Source organism: Neophocaena asiaeorientalis, unplaced genomic scaffold, assembly GCF_003031525.2.
Source record: "Neophocaena asiaeorientalis asiaeorientalis breed wild unplaced genomic scaffold, Neophocaena_asiaeorientalis_V1.1 scaffold258, whole genome shotgun sequence".
Taxonomy (NCBI): Eukaryota; Metazoa; Chordata; class Mammalia; order Artiodactyla; family Phocoenidae; genus Neophocaena; species Neophocaena asiaeorientalis.
In genome coordinates this window covers 6,035,326-6,060,066 of record NW_020172591.1, presented here as the reverse complement: position 1 = coordinate 6,060,066, position 24,741 = coordinate 6,035,326, and the positions used below count along the sequence as shown (strand labels likewise).

At 40.4% G+C, this 24,741-nt stretch overlaps 1 protein-coding gene across 2 annotated transcripts in view; it reads right to left on the bottom strand.

Annotated features, from left to right (window-relative positions):
• UNC80 (unc-80 subunit of NALCN channel complex) overlaps positions 1-24,741 on the bottom strand; it is a 230,563-nt gene that overhangs the window by 179,317 nt on the left and 26,505 nt on the right. Inside the window, exons 8-14 of one of the 2 annotated variants that reach the window (XM_024738362.1) lie at positions 17,231-17,492; positions 15,917-16,051; positions 13,170-13,386; positions 12,082-12,222; positions 10,849-11,117; positions 9,163-9,522; positions 3,903-4,049 (exon numbers count right to left, since the gene is read on the bottom strand). In XM_024738362.1, coding sequence (XP_024594130.1) covers positions 3,903-4,049; positions 9,163-9,522; positions 10,849-11,117; positions 12,082-12,222; positions 13,170-13,386; positions 15,917-16,051; positions 17,231-17,492 — 1,531 coding nt within the window. The remainder of the gene's footprint in view (positions 1-3,902; positions 4,050-9,162; positions 9,523-10,848; positions 11,118-12,081; positions 12,223-13,169; positions 13,387-15,916; positions 16,052-17,230; positions 17,493-24,741) is intronic. The other variant, XM_024738363.1, reaches the window with a different exon arrangement.

Sequence of the window (24,741 nt, the reverse complement as noted above, 5' to 3'; positions counted from 1 at the left end):
TTTAATGGATGGTGTGACTGGGCTGTAGGAAGTGCTTGTCCAGAGTCCTCTTATATGGTCAGGAGGGAAGGATCTTTGAAACATGAAAGAGGCATAAAATAAAGGCAAGTCTAGTTTGTTGATTTTTGTGTCTGCTTCTGACTGTGGAAGTTTGTTATTTAAATAGAAGTTGGTCTTCAGGATATGAAAAGCAATTGACCATTCACTAGGCCCTGCTACTCAAAAATATATTTCTTATGATCCAGCAAATAATTTTGCCATCTAGCAAAGAAAAAGGAAGTAATCCTCACCATCAGAACAAATAAAATCACATTCATTGGTTGGAGAAGGCCACAGACAGGATGCACTAATACTATCTGAGACCCTTAGAGGGCTCCCTAACCCTCTCTTACTACTGAGAGAAAAATCACATTTGTGCAGTGCTTTGCTGTTTAAAATGTGTTTCTTGCTTGTAAGTGCATAACGACATTGGACTTTCACACCTTCTCTGTGATTTGAAGAGTTTCCCTATATTACAGCGGAAGAAACTGAGACTCAAAGAAGTCAAGAACTTTGCCCAAGTTGATACACCAAGTTTCAGAGCAGAGCCAAAATTAGAAGCCAGGGTCTTACCTCCTCATAGTGGTTATTTCTCCTATAATAGTCACATGAATAGTTTAGATAGTGATTGTTGGGGAAAATGTATCTAGATAACACTTACTTTGAAAAAAGATTTAAGATGACCAATAATAGAGATTAGCTGATATCTTGCGGAGAACAAGATCATCATAAAAAAGAAAGTCCTTAACAATTGAATGAAATGGGAAAATGATAAGAGAGAACTCTGGCTTGAGGGGAAAAAGCTAAAGATCAAATGCGAGGGGACTTTCCTGGTGGCGCAGTGGTTAAGAATCCGCTTGCCAATGCAGGGGACACGGATTCAAGCCCTGGTCTGGGAAGATCCCACATACCGTGGAGCAACTAAGCCCATGCGCCACAACTACTGAGCCTGCATGCCACAACTACTGAAGCCCGTGCGCCTAGAGTCCGTGTTCTGCAACAAGAGAAGCCACCGCATCGAGAAGCCTGCACACCACAACCAAGAGTAGCCCCTGCTCGCCGCAACTAGAGAAAGCCCGCGGGCAGCAACGAAGACCCAATGCAGACAAAAATGAATAAAATAAATTAAAAAAAAAAAAAAAAGAAGGGAGGGGTGGCTGGGTGAGGACAACCTTAAAGGAGGATAGAGAAATTTGGACAATCAGACAAAAGCAAGTAAGTTAGATCCCTGAGAAAGCAGTCCCTGAGAATTGGGACTTATTGGTGGGCCTTAATGATGGCCCAGAAGAAAATTTAAGTTACAGGACCATTTTGACAAATCAAGGCCCAGAGAAAGATTCTTGGAAAACTCGAGAGGAAAAAGGAAGATTATAAAAGGTTGAAAACTGTAATTAGCAATAGGCATCCTGGTGTGACCTTGTTATAGTCTCTCCATCTGTACCACAAAGTCAGGTGGATTGATTTTTTTTTTTTTCCATTTTTCCTTTACTCGGTCATAGAAGATTGGGAAATTAGGTGTTAACCAGAGGTTACTGGTTGCTAGCTCTAAAGCAAGCTTCTTTTCTTATAAAATAAATGATTCTTGCTATAAAATGAAGCCTGTAAAGTACTTCTTACTTCTCTGTAAAACACACCAAAAAAGGCATTGTTTCAAATCTGCTCTTTAGAGGCTATTAGGACGTCTGAATGAGTTCAATCAGAAGTTTAAGCAAGAATCAGAATATCAAACCATAAGCATTTTGATTCTGAATGAATATTTTAAACTTCTCCAAGAGATATAAAGAGTGAATTCCCTTTCAATAATTTGGGACTACAAGCTAATGATGAGACTATTCCAGGAAACATGCTGGAATTGCTAGGCACTTTGATGAACATCATTGCAGTACTAATCTGTTTATTAAAAAAAATAAAAGTATAGAGGACCTGATCTAGTAGAGGTAAGAAATATCTTTAATATATTAAAAGTTAAGTAACTTCTGACAATCCAATGCCAGAGAAATCTGGAAATATCTAGCTTCTTGAATTACGCATTCCCAGGGAAAATTGCTCAAATTTCTCTCTCGGGGCTTCCCTGGTGGCGCAGTGGTTGAGAGTCCGCCTGCCGATGCAGGGGACACGGGTTTGTGCCCCGGTCCTGGAAGGTCCCACATGCCGCGGAGCAGCTGGGCCCGTGAGCCATGGCTGCTGAGCCTGCGCGTCCGCAGCGGGAGGGGCCGCAACAGTGAGAGGCCGCGTACCGCAAAAAAAAAAAAAAAAAAAAAAAAAAAATTCTCTCTCGGACAACGTGTTTACTAAGCATGGACAAGTAAGTATAATCCCTATAGTGAGTACTGAACTGGGCTACTAGAGAATGGTATTGCCACGTAAATCAACAAAGTTGAGAAGACAGGTAGAAAACTGGACATCCTGACAGGAAATATTCAGTACTCTTGAGAAGAGAACACATGGTGATTAAGCAGTAACAACAGCCTCTCAAGTGGTTTCTGATCCAACTAAGCCCTACCTTCTCCAATTCTAGAAAGACAGGTTCTGATGTCAAAACGAGTTTATACCTCCAACTACAGCACGACACTTCCTTTCATATTTTGATGTTTGATTTCATAGAATTAGTTTTCTGCATGAGGAGTGATATGGTTTTAGCCTTAAAGGCGTTTATTCATACTGTGATAGAATAAAAATCAAAGATCAAAAATCACATACACATGTGCAGAGATGGGGGCAATGTCAGCTTTCTACTGCCTTATTACTTATTATTTTGATTTCTTAAAATTTGGGGCCTCAAAATCTAGATCTTGGTCAAAGTTTTCAAGTTTCAGTATTTAGAAGTTAATTACTATGAATAAAACTCCCCCATGCAAATAATTAATATAATACAACACAAGCGAATATAAACGAAAGAGAATGATATACAGATGGATAGATAGGTAGATGATAGATTAGGAAAGTAACCCAGCATGCTAAGGCTGTGTGAACGTTTCACGACAAAACCTAATACCAAGGAAAAATGGGCTGGCATTAGACTTTGGCATGATCCTAAAACTCTGCTAAGATAGTGCCAAAAGGTTTCCTGGTCTCAAATTTGCATCAACCCCTTACTTTTAAGGGAATATTTTCTTATTATTTCAGTTCAAGAGTATGTATGAGGGCAACTGTTGCGGTTTGGACTTGTTGTGGAGGTGGGTTATTGCTCAAGTCTTAAGTGAACAGTAGTCACCAGTGGAGGCAAATGAAAATGAGCTGGAATTACATTTCCATGTTCCATTACAGAATTATGCTTTGCAAGCCTGAGCGCAGAGTTTCAAGTTTCACACAGTTCAAAGAGATATGATCTCAAATATTTAGTAGTCAAGGTTCATTCTCAAACAAAGCAGCCAGAAAATGACTGGCCACTTTTGTAGTCCTATTTTGTCCCAATAAGGGCCATTTTCCATATCTAAGAACAAGAGACCAAGTCCTAAACTTTGATCCCTTTTTCTAATATAACATATGCTTCCATAGTGCCCAGGCAGGTGATTAAAAAGTTATTTGCCACGGACTATCAGAAGCTTGCTAAATGTATTCATCTTTGCAATGTTCTTTCAAACTCGAATTCACATGTTCCAATTATACACTATTTTACCAGTTGGGAGTTGGCCTGCCCAGGCAGGAGGCAGAAGTGGTTTTCCCAATTAAACTTTCCTAAGCCTGGGTTTTAGATGTCTTGAGATACCTTGTGGGAATCCTCCCACCTTACGACAGCATTAATTACCCTTACAAAATACAGTATTCTTCAGGAAACACTGACCCTCATTGTCAAAGGACTCATGCCTAATTCGGAGGGAGGGAAGAGGAAGAGGAAACGGAATCTACTTTAGTTCTCTTACATTCTCCCGGAATACCTGGTGTCTCAGACGATCCCCAGAGAGCCCTCGGTGTCCTTCTCCGCAACCATAGGCACATCCCAGAGACTTCACTATTTTGATGAGCATGGTTAGAGCAAGCCTATGGTTGCTGACAGGCGTACTTTCATCCTAGTACCCATGAACGAGAAAGAAAGAAGATTCGGTTCATTTAGTCACTAGGATTCTTTTGGTGCTAAGACTCTATTTTATTATTAAACCAAGTTTCTATGTTTTGCAGCAAGCCCCTGCAATTTGGGAAACAGAATTGTCAAGGGCTCAACAGGCAAGCTAACTTTTCAAAACTCTAGAACGGACTTACGAGAAAGAAAATGTTTATGCATTTTGAACACCCTCTAGTGCTACAGGATATGAATGCAGACCTCTTTATTAGAAGACATGCTTTCGTATCCTCGTTCGACTATCGGAATAACTGTCTAGAGAGAGACAGTGTGGACTATCAGTGATGAAAGCAAGTAGATTTTCCAGAAGCTACCCTCATCAGCAGGCTTCTGTTAATATCACCAAGCAAGGATTATTGCTAAATTTCTGGAACTGATCAAAGTCTGAAACTGTGAAATCATGTGGCAATTTCTGACATTTTCAAAGGACTTTTCTAATTTCATGCCTCCGTTATATTGTAATATTCATGCACAAGCAGAGAGAGAATATGTAAAAAAATTGTAAATATTCAGCATGGTTCTTTGAGGCTAAATCGGAAGCTAAATCGGAAGTGTTATCATCCTCTCTCTTGACTCATTTAATCCTTGCTCTTGGTGAAGAACATAGCTTCCAGAAAAATGAACTTTCTTGAATTATTTCCAAAGAAGCATAAGGAAGCTGTTGCTAAGGAATGATGCAGATCCCAGCGTGGGAGTGCCATTACCTTCAGGAAGCTCCAACATTCCTCAGTCCTTCTAACTACTTTCTGCTGTCAGCACAGCCACTGCGGACCTGAGAGTCCAGCTCCCGTTCCTTAATTGCATATGACGGTAGGTAAATGAACTAATCTCTCTGTGCTTTAGCTTTCTCACCTGTGAATCGAGGCTCCTAATAGCTTCCCTTCCTACTTCATCAGCTTACTATGCCGAACAAATGAAATAATGAATAAGAATTGCTCTGTAAATTGTGAAGGCCTTTTCCATCTTCATATGCTCAGGTTGATACATAAACTTTGGGGCCACCCACATAGAAAGTATACTCAAAGGCAGGAAGGGTGTGAAAGGGATGGGGGTTATCTAGACATCACGTGCTGCTCATTACGTGATGGGGTAGGCTCTCTGCTTCCCTAATGTTATATAATTGGTCCTTTTTTCCTAACCAAATACTCATATAGTGGATGTGGTGCTGGACTCCAGAGATGCCCCCTTCAGAACTGAACATTCATTCTCTGAGCCGCTGGGAGTATTGATGGATGATAGCTCTCAGGTGAGTCCCTCTCCAGGCATTGCCCTTAGCTAAAGAGACCTGCCTTGATCCAGGTTATGCTCTCCTCCTGGAAGCAGTCTGCCTCCAATGGCTGGTCAAGAGCATAAAGAGTGTGTGTGGGGAGGTGTGTGGAATAAAGTGGGCTCCCTTACTTCACCCGGGGATTACCTTGAAGAGCCATCCCATCTCTGGAGCTCCCTGTGTGATGGGCTGAAGTCTCTGTTACAACTACACTGCAATTCAACTTCTCTCTCTGCCCCATCCTGCTTCTTTTACACCCCACAGACGTTGATCCTGAGCAGACACCCCAGGAAACCTCCTGTGTGCATATCTCCTTGTCTGAGTCTGTTTCTTGCGAACTCTACAGCTCAGATGCTTGTAAATGGAAGACTCAAACATACACACACACAGATACATACATTTATTTATTTATACATGCATACATACATATCAAATTCAGAAATGTTTTAAATTCAAATCTTAGCTCCACAACCTTGGGCAAGCCACTTAACCACTCTGTGCCCTACAAAATAGGAATCATAAAAATACGTATTTCACAGTTTGTGAGGTAAAACATGGAAGGCATGTAATAATAGCAAAACCAGTGTTAATTATTATTTCTAGGTGTGGGGCACTGCTATCTACTGGGGGCAACATTGCGCAAATTAGAAAAGGCACTCCTCTCGGTGGATGAACTAGAAAAAGGTGAATCCTCTCAGTAGATGCAGCCCTTGGGTAAACAGCGTGGTGAGCAGAGTTCAGACTGGATTTCAGTCCTGTCTGGACTCCTTAGGCGAGAGCCCTTGTGGAGTACACAGTCTGCACAGCCAAAGGTCACCCTGGGTAAGGGCTGATTTGGAAGATTGACTTACATACATTTAAAAACTATTGATATCATATGTTCCTTTAAAGCAAATTCCTAGCTCCAAAAGCTTTTTGTAAATATCTATTTGTATTTCTTTGGACCTTCAGATGTCCTTGCGATTTTGGCTCCTCTAGTAGAAGACATTCAGAAAGTTGTATCCAGCTACAGGCAGAAATCAGGACAGATATTAAATAACATTTCAAGCTCTCAGTACCAGTTAGTGGCAAATACAGAAATAGAAATTAGATCTTCCTTTCTGAATTAATCAATTCCCGCATGCTCCTGGCATTACTAGGTTGCAAAATTAGATAAACCTCCTGATTCCACTGAAAATAACAGATGGGATAGAGGCAGAACAGACCTGTGTGACTCCCAAGTACAATGCATCTGACCTACGGTCAGGTATGATTTTATAAATTCTCTGTATTACAAAGAATATTATTTTGTAGAACTAACTACAGAACATTTGTATCTTTGGTGGCTGTTTTGGAGAACACATTATCTGACTCTGTAAAATCCCATCCTGATCAAGTGATAGTTTTGGTTAAAGTAGCATTTATATTATCAAGTTTCTAGTATGATAGCTAGATTTTAAATAGGCAAGAGACTTGCAGTTCTTTAATAAGAGAGTAGATGAAAACACTACTTAGGGGACTTCCCTGGTAGCGCAGTGGATAAGACTCCGTGCTCCCAATGAAGGGAGCTTGGGTTCAATCCCTGGCTGGGGAACTAGATCCCACATGCGTGCCGCAACTAAGAGTTTGTATGCCACAACTGAGAAGTCCACGTGCCGCAACTAAGGAGCCCAGGAGCTGCAACTAAGGAGCATGCCTGCCACAACTAAGACCTGGTGCAACCAAATAAATAAATATTAAAAAAAACAAAACCAAAAAAAATCCCCACTACTTGGGTGAAATTTTTGAACTAAAAACAGAAACAAAATTCTAATAATGAACTTCAGAGATCCTCATAAACATAACAAAGCCCTCATCAATTTAGGGAATATCTAAGCTTTACTGATAAGAGCTTATCAAAATTTCACAACTTTAATTTTTTTCTTTCTATTTTCCCCTGAATATTATGACATAATGACATAGCACTATTCTCTCTTTGAGTGGCCACCTAAATTGACAGGTAAAAAAACTGAAAATTTAAGAATCTCACTGTTTGCTGTGTTTATAAATTTGGTCCTTATAACTTGTATTTGTTTGCTAATTCCTACATAACTGTTGATTGAATAACTCCTTAGATCTTAGGATTCAATATCAAATCCCTTGTGATCTATATCATCATTTAGATAATTTTCATCTACAGTGAGATCTGAGGATCCTTGGATTGTCCTCAGTGATGTTTGGGAAAGTATGAAGTTGGGGACTTTAGGTACCAAAAGATTCTATTAGAATTGGAAAACATATACATGATTGAGGGAGGAGAAGAAATCCTAAAGAAAAGCTTAGGTTCAGGAACCTAAGAATATTGGGGCAGGAATAATTAGATCAGAGTCCACAAATGTTGGGAAAAATAAGAGTAGACAATCAGGGAAGAAACAGAGGTGATTAAATGCACATTAAACATGCATCGGGTAGGACTGGAAAGAGATGGAGAAAAAAATATAAAAGAGGAAAGAGCACTGGAACACATTGAGATGTAAAAACCTGATAGCCTACAAGAAAATAACAATTTATATTCTATATAATATGTAGGTGGTAGAACTCTGTACAGTGAAATCTTATACTTCTAAATACTTGGCCTGATGTGTAGATTGTCACCTGTTAGAGATTCAAATCTCTTGTTGATTTCAATTCCTTAATAGCATTTTCCAACTAAAACCCCAAATTGAAATCAGCATAAATTATATGAGTTTAAGCTGCAGTAGTTCTTATTTAAAATTCAAATTAAAAGAGAAAACTAATTATTGACATTAAGCACTGAGATCATAAATCAGGTGTTGTCAAGTCAAAGGGAATTAAATTCAGGAACAATCAGTAATAAGAAAGCTAAAGACACCTGGAAGTGACACACTGAGACATAAGAGAACCAAGGCTAGTCTTCCAAACCAACATCAACAAAGCAACTAACTAAACAAAAATTTTCCCTTTCTTTCCCTTTACCTGTGATTGAAGTAGGCTACCTAAAAATGTGTTCCTGAAATCAAGAGAAAGAACTTTATTTAAATTTTTTCAGGAAAATTATACTGCTTATTATGGACTAAATGTTTGCATCTCCCCCAAATTCATGCTGAAGCCCTAACCCCCCAGGGTGATGGCATTTGGAGATGTGGCCTTTGGGAAGTAAATTTTAGGGTTAAATGAGGTCATGAGAGTGGAGTCCTGGTACAATAGGATTAGTGCCCTTATAAGAAGAAACACTGGAGAGCTTGCTCTCTCTTTCTCTGCATGCACATTGAAAAAAGATGTCATGGGAGCACATAGCAAAATAGCAGCCACCTACAAGCCAAGAGAAGATGCTTCAGAATGAAATCTACCTTGCTGGCACCTTGATCTTGGACTTCTCAGCATCGAGAACTGTGAGAAATAAATTTCTGTAGTTTAAGTCACCAAATCTATTGTATTTTGTTTTGGCAGCCTGAGAAGACTAGAATGCCACTCCATTAGGTCAGACCCTGAAAGTTTTGAGAGAGAGACTGTTGTTGGCAGACTGAGAATTATGGCAATGTAGTGTATCTGAGATATTCACTTGCAGAATTAACATGACCAGGGAATTTGTTCTAACACTGCTTGGATGGCAATGGCTTTTGAATGTAGGATACAATTTCACCTAACTGTTTTTACTAATGCCTGCTGAGAACCTAATGAAGAGATTTCTAGACTCACCACTTTCTTGCTCTAGTGACTAGCTGCTATTCTGAGTCAACAAATTGCTGGCAAGAAAGAATTGGAAAGAAATCAGGAACAACATTTCAAGAGGACACAAAATGTGGTCCAGTCATACCTTCTCTTGGTTCTTATCATTCTTCTCATGGGGGCCTCCTCCACCTCCACCTCCATCACCTCCTCCACCTCCTCCATTACCACCTCTTCCTTCTTCTCCTCCTCCATCTCCAGTTCCACTAACTGAAGGGCCCCCAAATCCAGAGGTGGAACTTCCAGATACTCCTTTGAACTGGAACGTTCCCTCACTTGGTCTTTTTTCCACAGTCACATTGTCCTTGTTTTCACTCTTCTTTCTGTTCTTTTCTACACAGGGCACCACACCAAGTTGAAGCAAGCATTCCACGATGTTCAGTGCCACATCGCAGATGCGAGAACTGATGTCATGGTTAAGGACAAGATAAACAGCCTTCAGAACCACCTGGGGGAAGACAAAAGTAAACAGAGTGATTAAGTTACTTGAATTACCTCTTCCTAAATAGATTTGGTTATTCCATTTAATACATTTCCTTTAGGCTGTTCTATGCACTTAAGCGTAAATAATTCAGGTAATTTTCAGATGATCTTATTAAGCTGCATTGGGACCTTGTGTATGTGCTTAATATAGAGTACAAATCACCCAAGGAATTAAAAATGTATAAGTGTGTTATATCACTTAAGGACTCTAAGACTTGCCATAATATAGACAGTTAATGGAGATAACAAAACATAATGAATTAATGGGAGAGTAATTATTTGCCCAAATGGAAACTTGTTCAACTGATTTTTAAAATCAAAGTGTTTTAATTCCCTACCAATAATGCTTTCTACGAATAATGGGTGAAGGGAAATGGTTTCCTTACGCACATAATAGAGGAATATTTGCACATTTGCAATTGTATCACTATCTACATTCAATTTTAAAAGCAAAATATTTGCATGTTTAAATTATGTCCTTATATTGATTTTAAAATTTTAAATTATTTGCTGACACAGGTTCCCTAATGTGAAATAAAAAATTTGTGTGACATATATTTGTAAAATATAACAACCCTTTCATTTGCTAATAACCATAATTAAGACAGGCATTCTTGAGAATGCAGGTTTGAATGTTTTAATGGACTTCTATTCATTTTCTCCTGCTATATGGGTGGTTTATAGTCATGCTGCTTACATAACAAAAGGAAACAAACTGAGAATTTTTTATTCCCATTCTAGGAAAGAAGGACTTGGCGTGTGTGCACGCGCGCGCACGCACGCACACACACATTTACTACGTGTATTCAGGATTCACTAATGTTTTTAGATTATAAAATTATTCTGAGATCAGATCAAATCTAATGTAATGCTTAAGAAAAAAAGAAAAGAAAAGGTGCATCTAAGATGAATGATACACTTGTGAAATTTTTTTAAAAAGGGTAGCTTTTTCAGGGACTTCCCTTGTGGCACAGTGGTTAAGACTCCACACTCCCAATGCAGGGGGCCGGTGTTCGATACTAGTCAGGGAACTAGATCCCACGTGTATGCCAAAACTAAGGAGGCCATGTGCCTCAACTAAGGAGCTGGCGAGCCGCAACTAAGGAGCCTGTCTGCCACAACTAAGACCCAGCACAACCAAATAAATAAATATTTTTTTAAAGGGTAGATTTTTCATTTAAAGGCTCAACATTTCTAAGAATTTATATGCACATTTTATTCAACATTGTCAAAACTGGGCCAAAGATTCAATATCTTTCAAGCTTCAGTAAGAAAAATTCTTGCTCCTTACAGAAAGATCAAGCATGCCATTCTTGTGGACAAAGTTATTGGTCCCATCAATATGTTCTGTGTCTTCCAAGTAGCTGTAGTTTATGCAGGAGTCTGTGAGGCTTCGAGGCAGGTTTGCACATGCCAGGGGTTCATGTGGCATCTCAGGTATAGGCACCTGGTTGCAGAGCTTCCTCATATGCTCACTGAAAAAGTCTGCATAGCCTACGTTAAATGACGCCAACGTGGTATTGAAGGTTGCAACTGTGATAGTGGAGATCTGGGATCGCACTAAAAAAGGAAAGCAATGTCTTAGTTTTCCCCATATTAACCTACGACATCATGTTAGACAGTTATACTACTATTTAAATCATGACCACGATCACAGCATTAGCAGATATTTGACTAATAGTCTCAAAGCTATTCTCAACTCCCATGATGTTAAGTCATGTAATATCTGATAAACAATGAAGGCTATAGAAAATGTGAATTCTTAACTGGCTTCCTTGAGACCCAGGCTAGAATTTTTTGTCTAACAGGTGCATTTTACTCACTGTTAGATGACAGACCCTATTGGTATAGTTAAACTAGTTTGGTTGAAGTATTCCCCACAAGTAAATAGCTGTTAACATATTTGGTTTTATCTAGTATATTTAGGTAACAGCAAACAAGAAATATTCTTTTTCACCTTTGCTTAAGAATAATGGAACATAAATTTGTGGTGGTAACTAATAGATGTCATCAAATACTTGAAGTACAGCCCAGGGAAAAGAGGGACTAAATTTATGCTCATAGGTTAAGAGCACAGAATAAGAAACCCCCATCTTGGATCCCATCCAGAGACACACATTTGCTCCACATAAAGCACAAAATAGTGGCTGTCTGGAAAGGGAATAGGTGGCCTTGGAAGGCAGGGATTTTCCTCCCACAGAAAGTGGACAAGCCCTTCAGAGGGACATCACAGATGCCCTCAAGTTTCTCCAAGTCCTGTAGGTTCTATGCTCTTTTGAAAACAACCATGAATGGCTTGCCCTTGCTTTCCCTGAGAGGCATGGTGTTCATAGTGTGCTATCCAATAGCTCTTGCTACTGAGGAAATTTTAAGAATGGCTCACAAGTAAATTATCAAGCAACATAATACACGAATGCAATTTTTCAAAAAGCACACGGAGCCAGATTACAATGAAAATGGAACATGGAATAAAAACAGGAAACGGAACCTGGACGCCCACCTGCAGCGGCCGTCTCCAACCCACCTTCCTTGACGGTGTTTTCCCCATGGCTGTTGGAGTGGTCCGGCAGGTCGCTCACCAGCGTGTGATGAGAGTGGGAGTGCCTGCCGCTCAGGCTCTCCATCTCAGTGGCCGCGTCCGAGCTGCCCCGCCGGGTAAATTTCCCTGAGATGGACAAGAGCACCACAAGAGGGTTTGAAAATCTGAAAGATTCTCTGCCAAGATTCTGTCTGTCCAAAGGACAGAAGTGATAGTGAGGGGATATTAGGCAGTATGTGAGGCACAGCCGACTAGCCTGCCTTGGGAACGTTCAGGGTCGAGATGATTGATGACGCTGCCTGTGATAAGGTCAGCCCCAATCTAAGCCAAATGTCAGAAACCATCTGTTCGGCCCCCGCTAGCTGTCAGCTCTTGCTTTTAAGCTGGGCTTCTTAATATGACATCCAGAAAGATTTAAAAAAAGCTCCTTTTTCTTTTCGTTACATCTTCCTTTTATAATATCTGAGTTAAAGGGAAGTCTGTCTTTGGATTCACAATGAAAGTTAATGCACAAACCCTCTAAGGCCATGTGTCCACATCAAGAATGATCTAATATAGAGAACTTGCGGTTGCCAAGGTGGAGGGGGTGGGGGAGGGGAGAGAAGGAATGGGAATTGGGGATGAGCAGAGGCAAACTATTATATATAGGATGGATAAACAACATCCTACTGTACAGCACAGGAAACTATAGTCAATATCCTGTGACAAATCGTAATGGAAAAGAATATGAAAAAGAATATATATATATACCTGAGTCACTTTGCTGTACAGAAGAAACACAATATTGTATACCAACTATACTTCAATAAAATAAAATCACTGAACTATAGAATGATCTAAGAAATAGGGCTACGACCTGTCTAATTAAACAGGATTGCTGCATAATTCAATTATCTGCATTTCTTTGGCTATGAAGACACAGCATTATTTTGGTCCTGGGGAACCTGTATTTGGGACCAAATTCCTTGACTAAACTGTTCAAGAAAGATCCACATTTCCCTGGGAGCCCTAGATCCAGATTTCTAAACAGGTCACTGAAGCTCTGCCCTACTTTGGAAGGTCTTTGTGGTCACCTAAAATGGTGGTTTGCCAGCCTCCTTTTTCCATGCCTCGCCTGTCTTCTCCAAGCCCGGAGAAACTTCCGAAGGAGAATGCGCTGCAGGTGGGGGACACATCCAGGTGGTCCTCGTGCAGCAGGAATGGCACTCCCATTCTCCGAGGCCGCCTCTTCCCCGCGTGGTGGAATGGGATGGAACCTTTTCTCTCTCTGTCTTCTTTGCGGCTCTTGAACTACAGAAATGAGAGATGAAGGGTCAGGCACAGGGCAAAGGCAAGGTTACAGTTTGCTTCCCAAAGGGCTCCATGACCTGGGGTAAAATACAGGAAAAGGAGACCTGGAAAGTCACTGAATGTCATCCAATAGAGATGGAAGAAATTTCTACAATGTGTCAAAAGAGTGAAAGAAACTAAGGAAAAGATATATTTCCTGGGTTTTTTTTTCTTTTGCTGGGTTGGGTTTGAAGAGTGCTTCTCAAAGTGTAGCTCCTAGACCAGCAGCACCAGTGCCTGGGAAACTGTCAGAAATGCAAATTTTCAGGTTCAATCCCAGACATACTGGATCAGAAACCAAAAAGGGGAAACCAGCAATGTGTTTTAATAAGCCCTGTAGGTGATTCTGATGCTTGGTAAAACTTGAGAAGCCCTGCATTAGAGTATAGGATCCCTGAGTCATCACTTGGATCAGCCAGTCTTTTTCTGTTCCATTTCTCCAGACTGAGATACATTGTTTCAACCAAACAACTTCATATGTGTGCCTCTGCCCATAAGGAGAGGCAACTCTATTACTCCTACCAGTCAAATAAGTTCAAGGTCCAGTATAACTAAGAGTTTAGAATTGCTTGGAAATCTTTTAAAATATATCGACGTCTGGGCCTAACCTTCGGCAATTGTGACTTAATAGGTGTGGGGTCAGGCCTGGGCACTTGAATTTTTTTAAGTTCTGCAGATTCTCATGTGCAGCCAGTATGGAAAACCTCTTTTGCCCCCACTGATTGACATTTTTAGAAAAACTACAGCCATTGCTTATTACTACATCATCAATGAAGGCAGAGCACTGCTTGTGGGGCAACACTCTGAGTTCACAGATAGGTTGTTAATTCTGTGTTATTCATTGACATAAACCAGTCATTTTGCAAAAGAGAAAAATAAGCCATCACACATATATTATTCTACATGTATTATTTTCTATTTGATTAGCTCCATTCACTTATAAAATAGAGAGGTGAAGTGTGGGTTCGTAAGAGCATGAATTACTTAGTTAGAAGACCTAGATTTGAGTTTGGACTCAACCTTTCAAAAACTACATAAAATTTTTTTTTTTTTTTTTTGCGGTATGCGGGCCTCTCACTGTTGCGGCCTCTCCCGTTGCGGAGCACAGGCTCCGGACCCGCAGGCTCAGCGGCCTTGACTCACGGGCCCAGCTGCTCCATGGCATGTGGGATCTTCCTGGACCAGGATCTTCCCGGACCAGGGCACGAACCCATGTCCCCTGCATCAGCAGGCGGACTCCCAACCACTGCACCAATGAAGACTTTACATGCATTATCTCAATCCTCATAACCTTTTGAGATAAGTATATTATGTACCCATTTATAGATGAAGAAACCAATATCATTTTGCCAGTATCGCATGGGTAGAAAGTGGTAGGGCTGGAATTTGAACCCCAGTCAACTGACTCCCAAGTCAGTTTATTTGCACAAAGACTCCACCTTTAATTTCCCACCTTTATGGTTCTAGCTTCTTATGGATGTTCAATAAATGTTTATTGAATGGAAACCTACACCGTCATTCACAAAGAGAAGTGATGGTCGTAAACCTAGGGGTCAGTTATAAGGATTTACTACTTCATCAACAAAACTTGGTTTGTCCGTTGCCTTTAAAACAGAGATGATTTCAAGAATAAATGTTCCATGATGATCCCAACACTTTAAGAACTGCAGTAAGACCCAGTTTCTTAGGTGTAAATTGTGGAGAATAAAAATCTCATTGGAGGACTTCCCTAGTGGTACAGTGGTTAAGAATCTGCCTGCCAATGCAGGGGACACGGGTTCGAGCCCTGGTCTGAGAAGATCCCACATGCTGCGGAGCAACTAAGCCCGTGTGCCTCAACTACTGAGCCTGCACTCTAGAGCCCGTAAGCCACAACTACTGAGCCTGTGTGCCACAACTACTGAAGCCCGTGCACCTAGAGCCCATGCTCCACAACAAGAGAAGCCACCACAATGAGAAGCCTGCGCACCGCCACGAAGAGTAGCCCCTGCTCACCACAACTAGAGAAAGCCTGCGCGCAGCAACAAAGACCCAACACAGCCAAAAATAAATAAATAAATAATAAATAAATTAAAAAGAAAACAAAACAGACCTTACGAAAAAAAAATCTCATTGGATTAAATGAGAATTATATAAAGTGCTAGGTAAAATGAGAATGAGCCATACAAATGTAAGTTACCATTACTGCTACTACAACCATGTCCATAACCACACTACTAAAAGCACTTTCACACATCATCAGGATTGAATTCTGTAACAACCCCACATGACATGTAGAATGGGAAGTACTCATGCACAAGGAGGGACTTGCTCAAGGTCATGCTGCCGAAGGTCATGCTGCCAGCCAGTGCTATAATTGGGAGTGGACCTCTGTTCTGAAGTCCTTCTCCATCCCACCCAACTCTGCAGCATGATCAGAAGCATCTCATGCCCCACTGTGTATTTTTTTTTTTATTACCAAAATGCAAAGAACATAAATGGTTCTACTCACCTTCTTAAAAATGTTCATGCCAAGGTCTGAAGAAAGATCCGGGACTGCAGACCTACGTAGGTTGGTCAATGAAACTCTGGAAAAAGCCTCAGAGCTGAGAGATTTTTCCTCTTCATTACACTTCATGGTGAGATCCTTAATAGACAATAAAGGTAGATTAATGATCAAGGACTTAGAGATATATTTCATGTTAATTGTAACTTCTGTTTGGAGTTTCAACAGTGAGACTACGAAGTTCCAGATTTAGGAAAGCTAAGAAAATAAGGAGGGGACAGGTATCTCCTTTCCTCTTTCTATTAAAAAAAAAAAAGTATTTTTACATTTAATGATTCACCAGAGGAGATATTCACTTTGGGCAGAATCATCTATTACTAAAACAGAGCATATTTCCTTTTCATTCTGATATTGCTCCTGTTTATTTTCAGAATACGCAGACGTCTTTTAGACGCAGCCAAATCACATTTCAGTAAGCCCAGACAACTGGAACACACAGTGAATCGTACTTTTCTCTACATATTCAATATGTGGTATTGACGAAAAGGATGAAAAGAACAAGCGTTCAAGCTGGTATTAGGACTTTCATTTATCAAAAAGTGATTTTCAGGGGGATGTCATCAGTACACATTCAGTTTACTCCTCCAAACACCTATAATAAAGAGCTAGACTATATATCAAAAAATGAAATTGCTGGGCTTCCCTGGTGGCGCAGTGGTTGAGAGTCCGCCTGCCGATGCAGGGGACACGGGTTCGTGCCCCGGTCCGGGAAGATCCCACATGCCGCGCAGTGGCTGGGCCCGTGAGCCATGGCCGCTGAGCCTGCGCGTCCGGAGCCTGTGCTCCGCAACGGGAGAGGCCACAACAGTGAGAGGCCCACATACCGCAAAAAAAAAAAAAAAAATGAAATTGCTAATGACGACATTGAGGCACTGGAAAATGTGAGCTATGCAAAAAGAGGTTAAATCACGTTCAGTAAAGTGCTAGTGTCATGCATTTTATAATATCATCAATTGACACTTATACGTGAAAACTCTCATTTGACTAGCACTTTGATTAACCAGAGGATCCATTTTCCATCATGCTGGATCAACAGAGGCTTACTCCAGATAACTGTGTGTAAGAGGCATTTAGATAGCACCTCTTTGAATGGTCAATTAAATGCTAAAGAACGGCAAAAGGGTCTAGCAGTAAAAGATGGAAAATAGCATCAGAGTAACCCACCAATCCAACAGTCAGCACTGGATGCACAGAAGAAACAAAGAATCTGTTATGGCTGAAGTTGTTGGTTCAAATGATAATGGACCAAGTTTCTCTTACTTGGGTTTTGTGTGTGTTCACTAGTGAGGGAGCTGCCGCCACCATGGAGCTACTTCTGGGTCTGGGCAGGAGAGGAATATCCGGCTCTGTGGGCTTTTGTGGCTTCTCTTCCAACATGTGTCTCAGCCTTTGTAGATAGTACATCAGAGACCACTGAGTGCCCTCCTCAGACCAATGGGGCTGGAGTAGGCAGCGAAGAACAGCAACGTCAAAGTAGGTGGCATAGCGGGACCTTTGGCATGGAGGAATCACGAGAGAGACCCTGTTCCCAATGGCAGAAAGAACGTGATTATCCTGGCGGTCATACATTCCAAGGGGAGGCACAATGTAGCTTATAGCTCTGCTCTTCTCATTTGGTCATTTATTCATTCACTTATCTCTTGTCTGGTTTACTCTACTGTCCTCCTAACTGGTCTCACTCATTTTGCTTTTGCTAGATACTACCTAGAAGTAGAGAGTTTTGAAGGATACGTAGCAATTATACAGGCAAAGTTGAGGATGGGTCAGGAGAGTGGATCAGCATTTCAGTCAGAGGGAACAATGCCTACGAAGGCACGGAGTTTTTAAAAAATCATGAGTTTTAAGTCGGTGGGGGAGAATCATGCAGTTGGTATAGTTGGTGAGTAATTTGGGTGGTGGGCACTGATGAGAGTCTATAAAAACAGATGAGGTTCAGATCATGTTGTTTCTTTTACGCTAAGCTATCAGGTTGACTTGTACCTTGATAGAAATGGGCATAATATTTGTGTACTTCACTGGGATATTTTAATTGCAGTTTGATAATATTATGTAAAGGAGCCAAGCAAACTGCAAAGTACTAAACAAACAGAAGTTATACTCTGAGGAAAATGAAATCATTTTGAAAATTCTAAAGTCATATCCATATAAGACAGCAAAACTAATTTTTAAAAAAATCTCAGAATTCTGGAATTCTATTATTCAGTTTAAACACACGATATATTCATTATTTAATGTTCAACTTAATTGCACTACAAATTAGTTTTAAGCAATTGCTCAGCATCTCAGGTATCTTAGGAGATATGAAGGTAAGTTAAGTTCAACTTCCTCACCTTGAGGAACGTATGGTCTGGTGAGAATGATAGACAATACATGACAAATTATAAACTTAGAACTTCTGGAATCCAAAGATGGAATCTTAAATCTAAAATCTGAAATTAACCCCCAGCATAATTTCTTCCTGAATTAAATGATGCAAAAGAAAAACTTTTATACCCTGCTATCAACTAGCAAATGGTGCCACCCACACATGAAGAGCTTCAGAAAAAAAAAAAAAAGAAAGAAAAATGCAGCCACTGAGAGTGAGAAGGAAAGGTTCTCCTTAATTTACTAGGCACATATTTTTTGAATTGGAGGTTACGACTCATTACTGGTTCAGGAAATTAATTCAAAAGGATATGACTATTATTAAAATGTTAACTAGAATAAAAACTATCAAAATGCAACAAATGGAGTAAGGATTTGTATGGTTGGTGATACTTCTGTTTCACTTTACATACTTGCCGCGAGTCATGAGTAAAATATATCTCTTACTGTGCGTGTAGTAAAAAGTTCAGATATACAAACCCCGACGAGGTCTGGTGCCCTGGGAATCATTTTCATAGCCTTTCTACTCCCCTACCAAAGCACGTGATGCCCTTTCTCCTCTCTACTCTCATTAGCATTGTCTGGCATGTGGAGGGGTGACTGTCTATGTACACGATGGTTGTGACCATTGATGCTATCTTGTAGTCTAATATTCTTGAATATTTTAATGGAAGTAGCAAATTAAGTATAAGTTACAATTCAACCACATAAGTTGCTACGATACTAATTATTTAACCAAGTGGGCAGTCAACTGGTTGTAGAAAGCGTTTCTTCATATCAGTTCCTATGTATGGAATGTTAGAGTTTATCTCTCTTACAGGGAGCTAGAATACGCTTTGGACATCAACAGCATGGCAACTTTTAATCCATCAGGAAGTCCCATAGATTCTCCTTCCAACTACTTAGCTCCACAGACCCCAACATGTCCCATTAGGCTTTACTGCAATTACTTCTTCCTAGTCTTATTGCTTCTTCTCTTGTTTCTCCACTCCTCTGCTCAAACCCCTCCAATAGATTTTTACATAAAGATCTTAAAATAAAATGCAAGCTGCTTACAGTGGCCAACATGGCCTGCATGATCTGGCTGTGTCTATCACTCTAACCTCATTATCATGCTTGCATTGGTATGCCAGTTATTTACTTTTTCCCTCTTAACTCCAAGTTCATCTTTTCTGCTTGCTCTGTGAAAATGGATTCGAGTCCTTTAAGTATTTTTCTGTTGACAGCTGGCATGATGTTAAGCATTGTCAGTCGAGGGAATGGAAGAGGTATTGCAAGAGGAAAGAATTTTGCTTCCTAGTTCTGATGGATTTGCTTGGCACATCCCTCCACTGTGTGCAGCTTCTCCAGTACCAGGCTCCCGTCGCGTCTGTGTGTGTCCAGTGCTGAGCTCCTGCAGTGCACACGGCTTCCCCAGTGTGCAGGGTCTGCAGCCTGGGTGACTTTTCTAGCACTGGGCTCCTGCCGCACTCACAGCTCTTCCTGTGCCCAGCTCCTCCGTGATCAGTGGCTAGCAGCACCCAGTGGTCAACAGCTCCCCTGGCACATCCCGTTTCAGGAAGTTCTGTAGCAAAGTGCCTCTACTAAGAGCCCCCCACCCCCACCCATGAACAGCTTTCCCTAGCACCCTAGAGAGTGGATTTCTGACAAGTTCCAGAGGGCAGATTTCCAGCATGTTCCCCTGATACAGCACCATGCTGACTTCTCTGCCATTCAGTGAGGTGTGACTCTGTCCTCTCCAACAAGGTCTGGATCTCAGTCCTGGAGGGCTTCTTCCTTGGGTGTTGTGTCTGAGCTTCAAAGTTGGTGACTGCTCCATTATATCTGCTATTTCTATATGCTTTAGAATTCTCTTTACTTCTTACTAGCTGGTCTCTCATTACCCCAATACCCCAATCCTCTGTTATACTTAATAATTCACTATATTAAACTTGCCCTGTTCAAATTACTGTGTGGTTTCTCCTTCCTGATTGGACCCATCTGGATACATCTGGTAGTTGTGCTCCACTCACACTGACCTTCTTACTACCTCTGAATACATCAAGCTTTTGCCTGCTTCAGAGCTTTTCTCTATGTGGAAATTTCTATCCTTATGATCTAAGCTTTATCTGGGTTCTGTTCCAATGTCATCTTTTCAGAGAGGTCTTTCCTAACCATTATGGGAAATGGCTTCACTCTCCCACTATTCATCTCTTCATCTTGTTCTAATTTTCTTCATAGCACATGGCATGACTTGAAATTATATTTATTTTGTTTACATGCTTATTGTCTGTCTTCATTTATTTGAATAAACTGATAAACTTCAGAAAAGGATTCAAAACAAAGATGATAAAATCAATGGCTTTTGTACATACAAGCAATAAACAGTTTGAAAATGTAAATAAGAAAGGCCTTTTCAGGATTTCCCTGGTGGCACAGTGGTTAAGAATCTGCCTGAAAATTCAGGGGAAATGGGTTTGATCCCTGGTTCGGGAAGATCCCACATGCCACGGAGTCACTAAGCCTATACACCACAACTACTGAGCCTGCATGCCACAACTACTGAAGCTTGCATGCTCTAGGGCCCACGTGCCACAACTACTGAGCCCACATGCTGCAACTGCTCAAGCCTGCGCACCTAGAGCCCATGTTCGCAACAAGAGAAGCCACTACAATGAGAAGCCCACGTACGTAACTTATTAATACATTCAAATTTAAATAATATTTGACCTAACAAACTGAAGATAAACAACCACTCCAAAAAGTAAGGGGAAGAAAGATCAATTTAACATCAATTGGTATCAGTTTATGTAGGGAATATCTAACACTCAACATAAGATTTGATCATTGTCCTATATTATGGTTTACAAACCACTGAAAAAAATAATCAGTATCAGGATATATTAGGAAAGATTGCACAGGCACTAAACAAGTTAGCCTAGAACAACAACCCACAAACTAAAAGAGAATGGTAATACAAGAAGCTGGCGACACTTGGAAACCACTATAGACAGTACTATAGAACATTTTAAAAAATCTTAATAAACGAAAAGACAAACTATAATCATTGGAATAAATACTCAATTCTATAAAGATTTCCACTCTTTATAGGTGGAATCCATAAGTTTAATGTAATTCTCTTTTGTGTTCTGTACCCAGTTTCAATGTGTGGAAGTAGGAAGGGAGTGTTTCCCACATCACCAACAATTCTTTGGATGCCGACTGGATGTCCTACAATATAACTCAATTCTGACACCTCCTACCTGGAGACAATGTCAGATTCTACAGGTTAAGGGTTCAGTGCTACAAGACTGCTCCCACTCCATTTCAGACACCAGTCACAAGTCCAGGTTGTTACCAGCACTTCTGACCTACTAGCTATAGATTGGAGGTTCCCACAACCCCTGTCCCAGGACTCCAGCTTCCAGCTGCAAGTCCAGGTTGTTACCTGTACTTCTGAATTACTGGCTACGAATCAGATGTTCCCATGGTCCCCTCCTTGGGTTTAATTAATTCACTAGAGAGGCTAACAGCATTCAGGAAACTCATGTACTCACTAGATTATCAGTTTGTTATAAAAGGATATAACTCAAGAACAGCCAGACAGAAGAGATGCATAAGGCAAGGTATGGGGAAAGGGCACGGAGCTTTCATGCCTTCTCCAGGCTCGCCACTGTCCCAGCACTTCCATGTGTTCACCAGCCTGGAAGCTCTCTGAACCCTCTCTTTTGGGTTTTTATGGAGGCTTCATTACATAGGCAGTGATTGATTAAATCACTGGCCATTGGCAACTAATTCAACCTCCAGTCTGTCTCCCCTTTCGGGAGGTCAGGGGTGAGGCTAAAATTTCCAACCCTCTAATCACGTGATTAGTTCTCCTGGCAGCCAGCCTTTAACCTTAGATGCTGTCCAAAAGTCACCTCATTAACATAACAAAACATACCTTTGCCCCTCTCATCACTTAGGAAACTCTAAGGGTTGTAGGATCTTTGTGCCAGAAACAAGGACAAAGACCAAATATCATCTATTTCTTTTTATAAATCACAATATCACAAATTCTAACCAAAATTCTAAAGGGATTTATCTTTGATAAATCAATAAGACTGTTCTGAAACTTAACTGGATGGATGAAAAAAAGCTTGGGAGTAATCCAGAAAGGTTTAACAGGAAGTATGAAGAGTATAAATTGCCAGGTATTAATCTGTGCTTTACAACAATAATATTTAGCCAAGAGTTTAAACAAAAGTTCAGTGCTACAAAATATGGAGCTACAAAAGATTCAAATATTTACAAGAATTTAATATATAAAAAAGGTCATGAATCAAATTAGTTCCAAGAATATACTAGTCAATAATATTGGCATAATTGACTTACTCCTCAGAAAAAAACTTAATTTAACCTTGCTTAATTAGCATATTGTATCACCAAATAAAATCAAGATAGATTAAGATTTAAAGGCAAAAATATAAAACTATAATAATAATAGAAAAAATTTTGGCTATTTGTTTTTATAATCTTGGAGTGGAGAAGGACTTTATAAGAACGGAATTGCCCCAAACTTAAAACAACACAAATGCACATCAACAGGTGAGTGGATAAGCAAACTGTGGTATATCCATTTGACAGAATATTACTCAGCAATAAAAGGAAGAGAACTATTAATATATTCAATAATTACACTGAGTAAAAAGAGTATGTGTTCACTTATATGAAATTCTGGAAAACTGCAAACTAATCCATAGTGACAGAAAGCAGATCACTGGTTGCCTATGAAAGAGGAAAGAGTGGGGTGCAGAAGGGGAAAAATTATAAAAGGCACAAAGAAACCTTAAAGGGTGAGGGGTATGTTCATTATCCTGACTTTGGTGATGTTTTCACAAGTGTATATAACAATATATAACAAGGCAGAGCTGAAACACTGGGATTTTATTTAATTCTGACTTTCAATAGATAAATATCCATGTTATACTTTCAATGGTAGCCATATAATAGAAAACCTCCTTCCAATAAAAGAATAAAGGAGATTAGATAAAACTCAATCAGTTAACAGGCAGAGCAGAAGAGAAGAAAGAAACATAAAAAGCAGAGTATAGGGGCTTTCCTGTGGCGCAGTGGTTGAGGGCCCGCCTGCCGATGCAGGGGACACGGGTTCGTGCCCCGGTCCGGGAAGATCCCACATGCTGCGGAGCGGCTGGGCCCGTGAGCCATGGCCACTGAGCCTGCGCGTTCGGAGCCTGTGCTCCGCAAGGGGAGAGGCCACAACAGTAAGAGGCCCGCGTACCGAAAAAAAAAAAAAAAAAAAAGCAGAGTATATAAAAAGCACAAAATAAAATAAAATGGAAAATATAAATCCAAATGGCAGTTATCAAAATAGATACTGAATACATTCATGGGATAGAAGACAAAAATGTTCACATTGGATTTACAAAACAAGGTTTAGTCACATGCTAATTACAAAAGAAAATCCTAAAAGTTGAGGGCACAGAAATTTAGGAAGGGCTTTCCTGTGGCGCAGTGGTTGAGGGCCCGCCTGCCGATGCAGGGGACACGGGTTCGTGCCCCGGTCCGGGAGGATCCCACGTGCCGCGGAGCGGCTGGGCCCGTGAGCCATGACCGCTGGGCCTGCACGTCCGGAGCGTGTGCTCCGCAGCGGGAGGGGCCGCAGCGGTGAGAGGCCCGCGTACCGCAAAAAAAAAAAAAAAGTCATTCATGTGGAGAAACCAAATCCCTATTTCATACCACCATGTATCAAAAAAAGCCAACTTTAGATGAACTGGAGACATAGCAAAGGCAAAACAGAAGAAAACTATGGAGAAAATATTTATAACCAATATGAAAGGATTCTTAAAGATAACATCCCCAACTATTTTAAGAGAGTATTGATAAATTTGACTATTTCAAATGTAAAACTTCTATTAAAAAACATAAAGTGAAAAGTCTACAAAATATAAAAGATAATTGCAATGTATTTAGCCTACAAAGGATTATTCTTCTCATTAATAAAGAATGCTTATAAATCAGTAAGAAAAAGACAAATAGTTCAAATGGAGCAAAGGGTATGGAAGGAAATTTCACCAGAAAGAAAACCTAAAGAGAGAATAAACATAAAGAGATTACTTCATGAATAATCAGGGAAATGTAGACTTAGACCACAATGAGATATCACCTCACACCCATCAGATCTGTGAGAGTACAGAAGCCTGAAGACAGTAAGAAACGCAGAGGGTGCAAATACACGGGAACGCTCATACACTGCTGGTAAACCCTTTCAGGGTTCAATTTGGTGATATCTAGTAAATTTTACAGTGCCCCTGCCTTATGATCCAGAAATTCCACCTTAGAGAAACCTTGTACACAAGGAGACATGCACAAGAATGTTTACTGTAGCAATTTTGTTACAGTAAAAACCTAGAGAACATTCTCAAAGT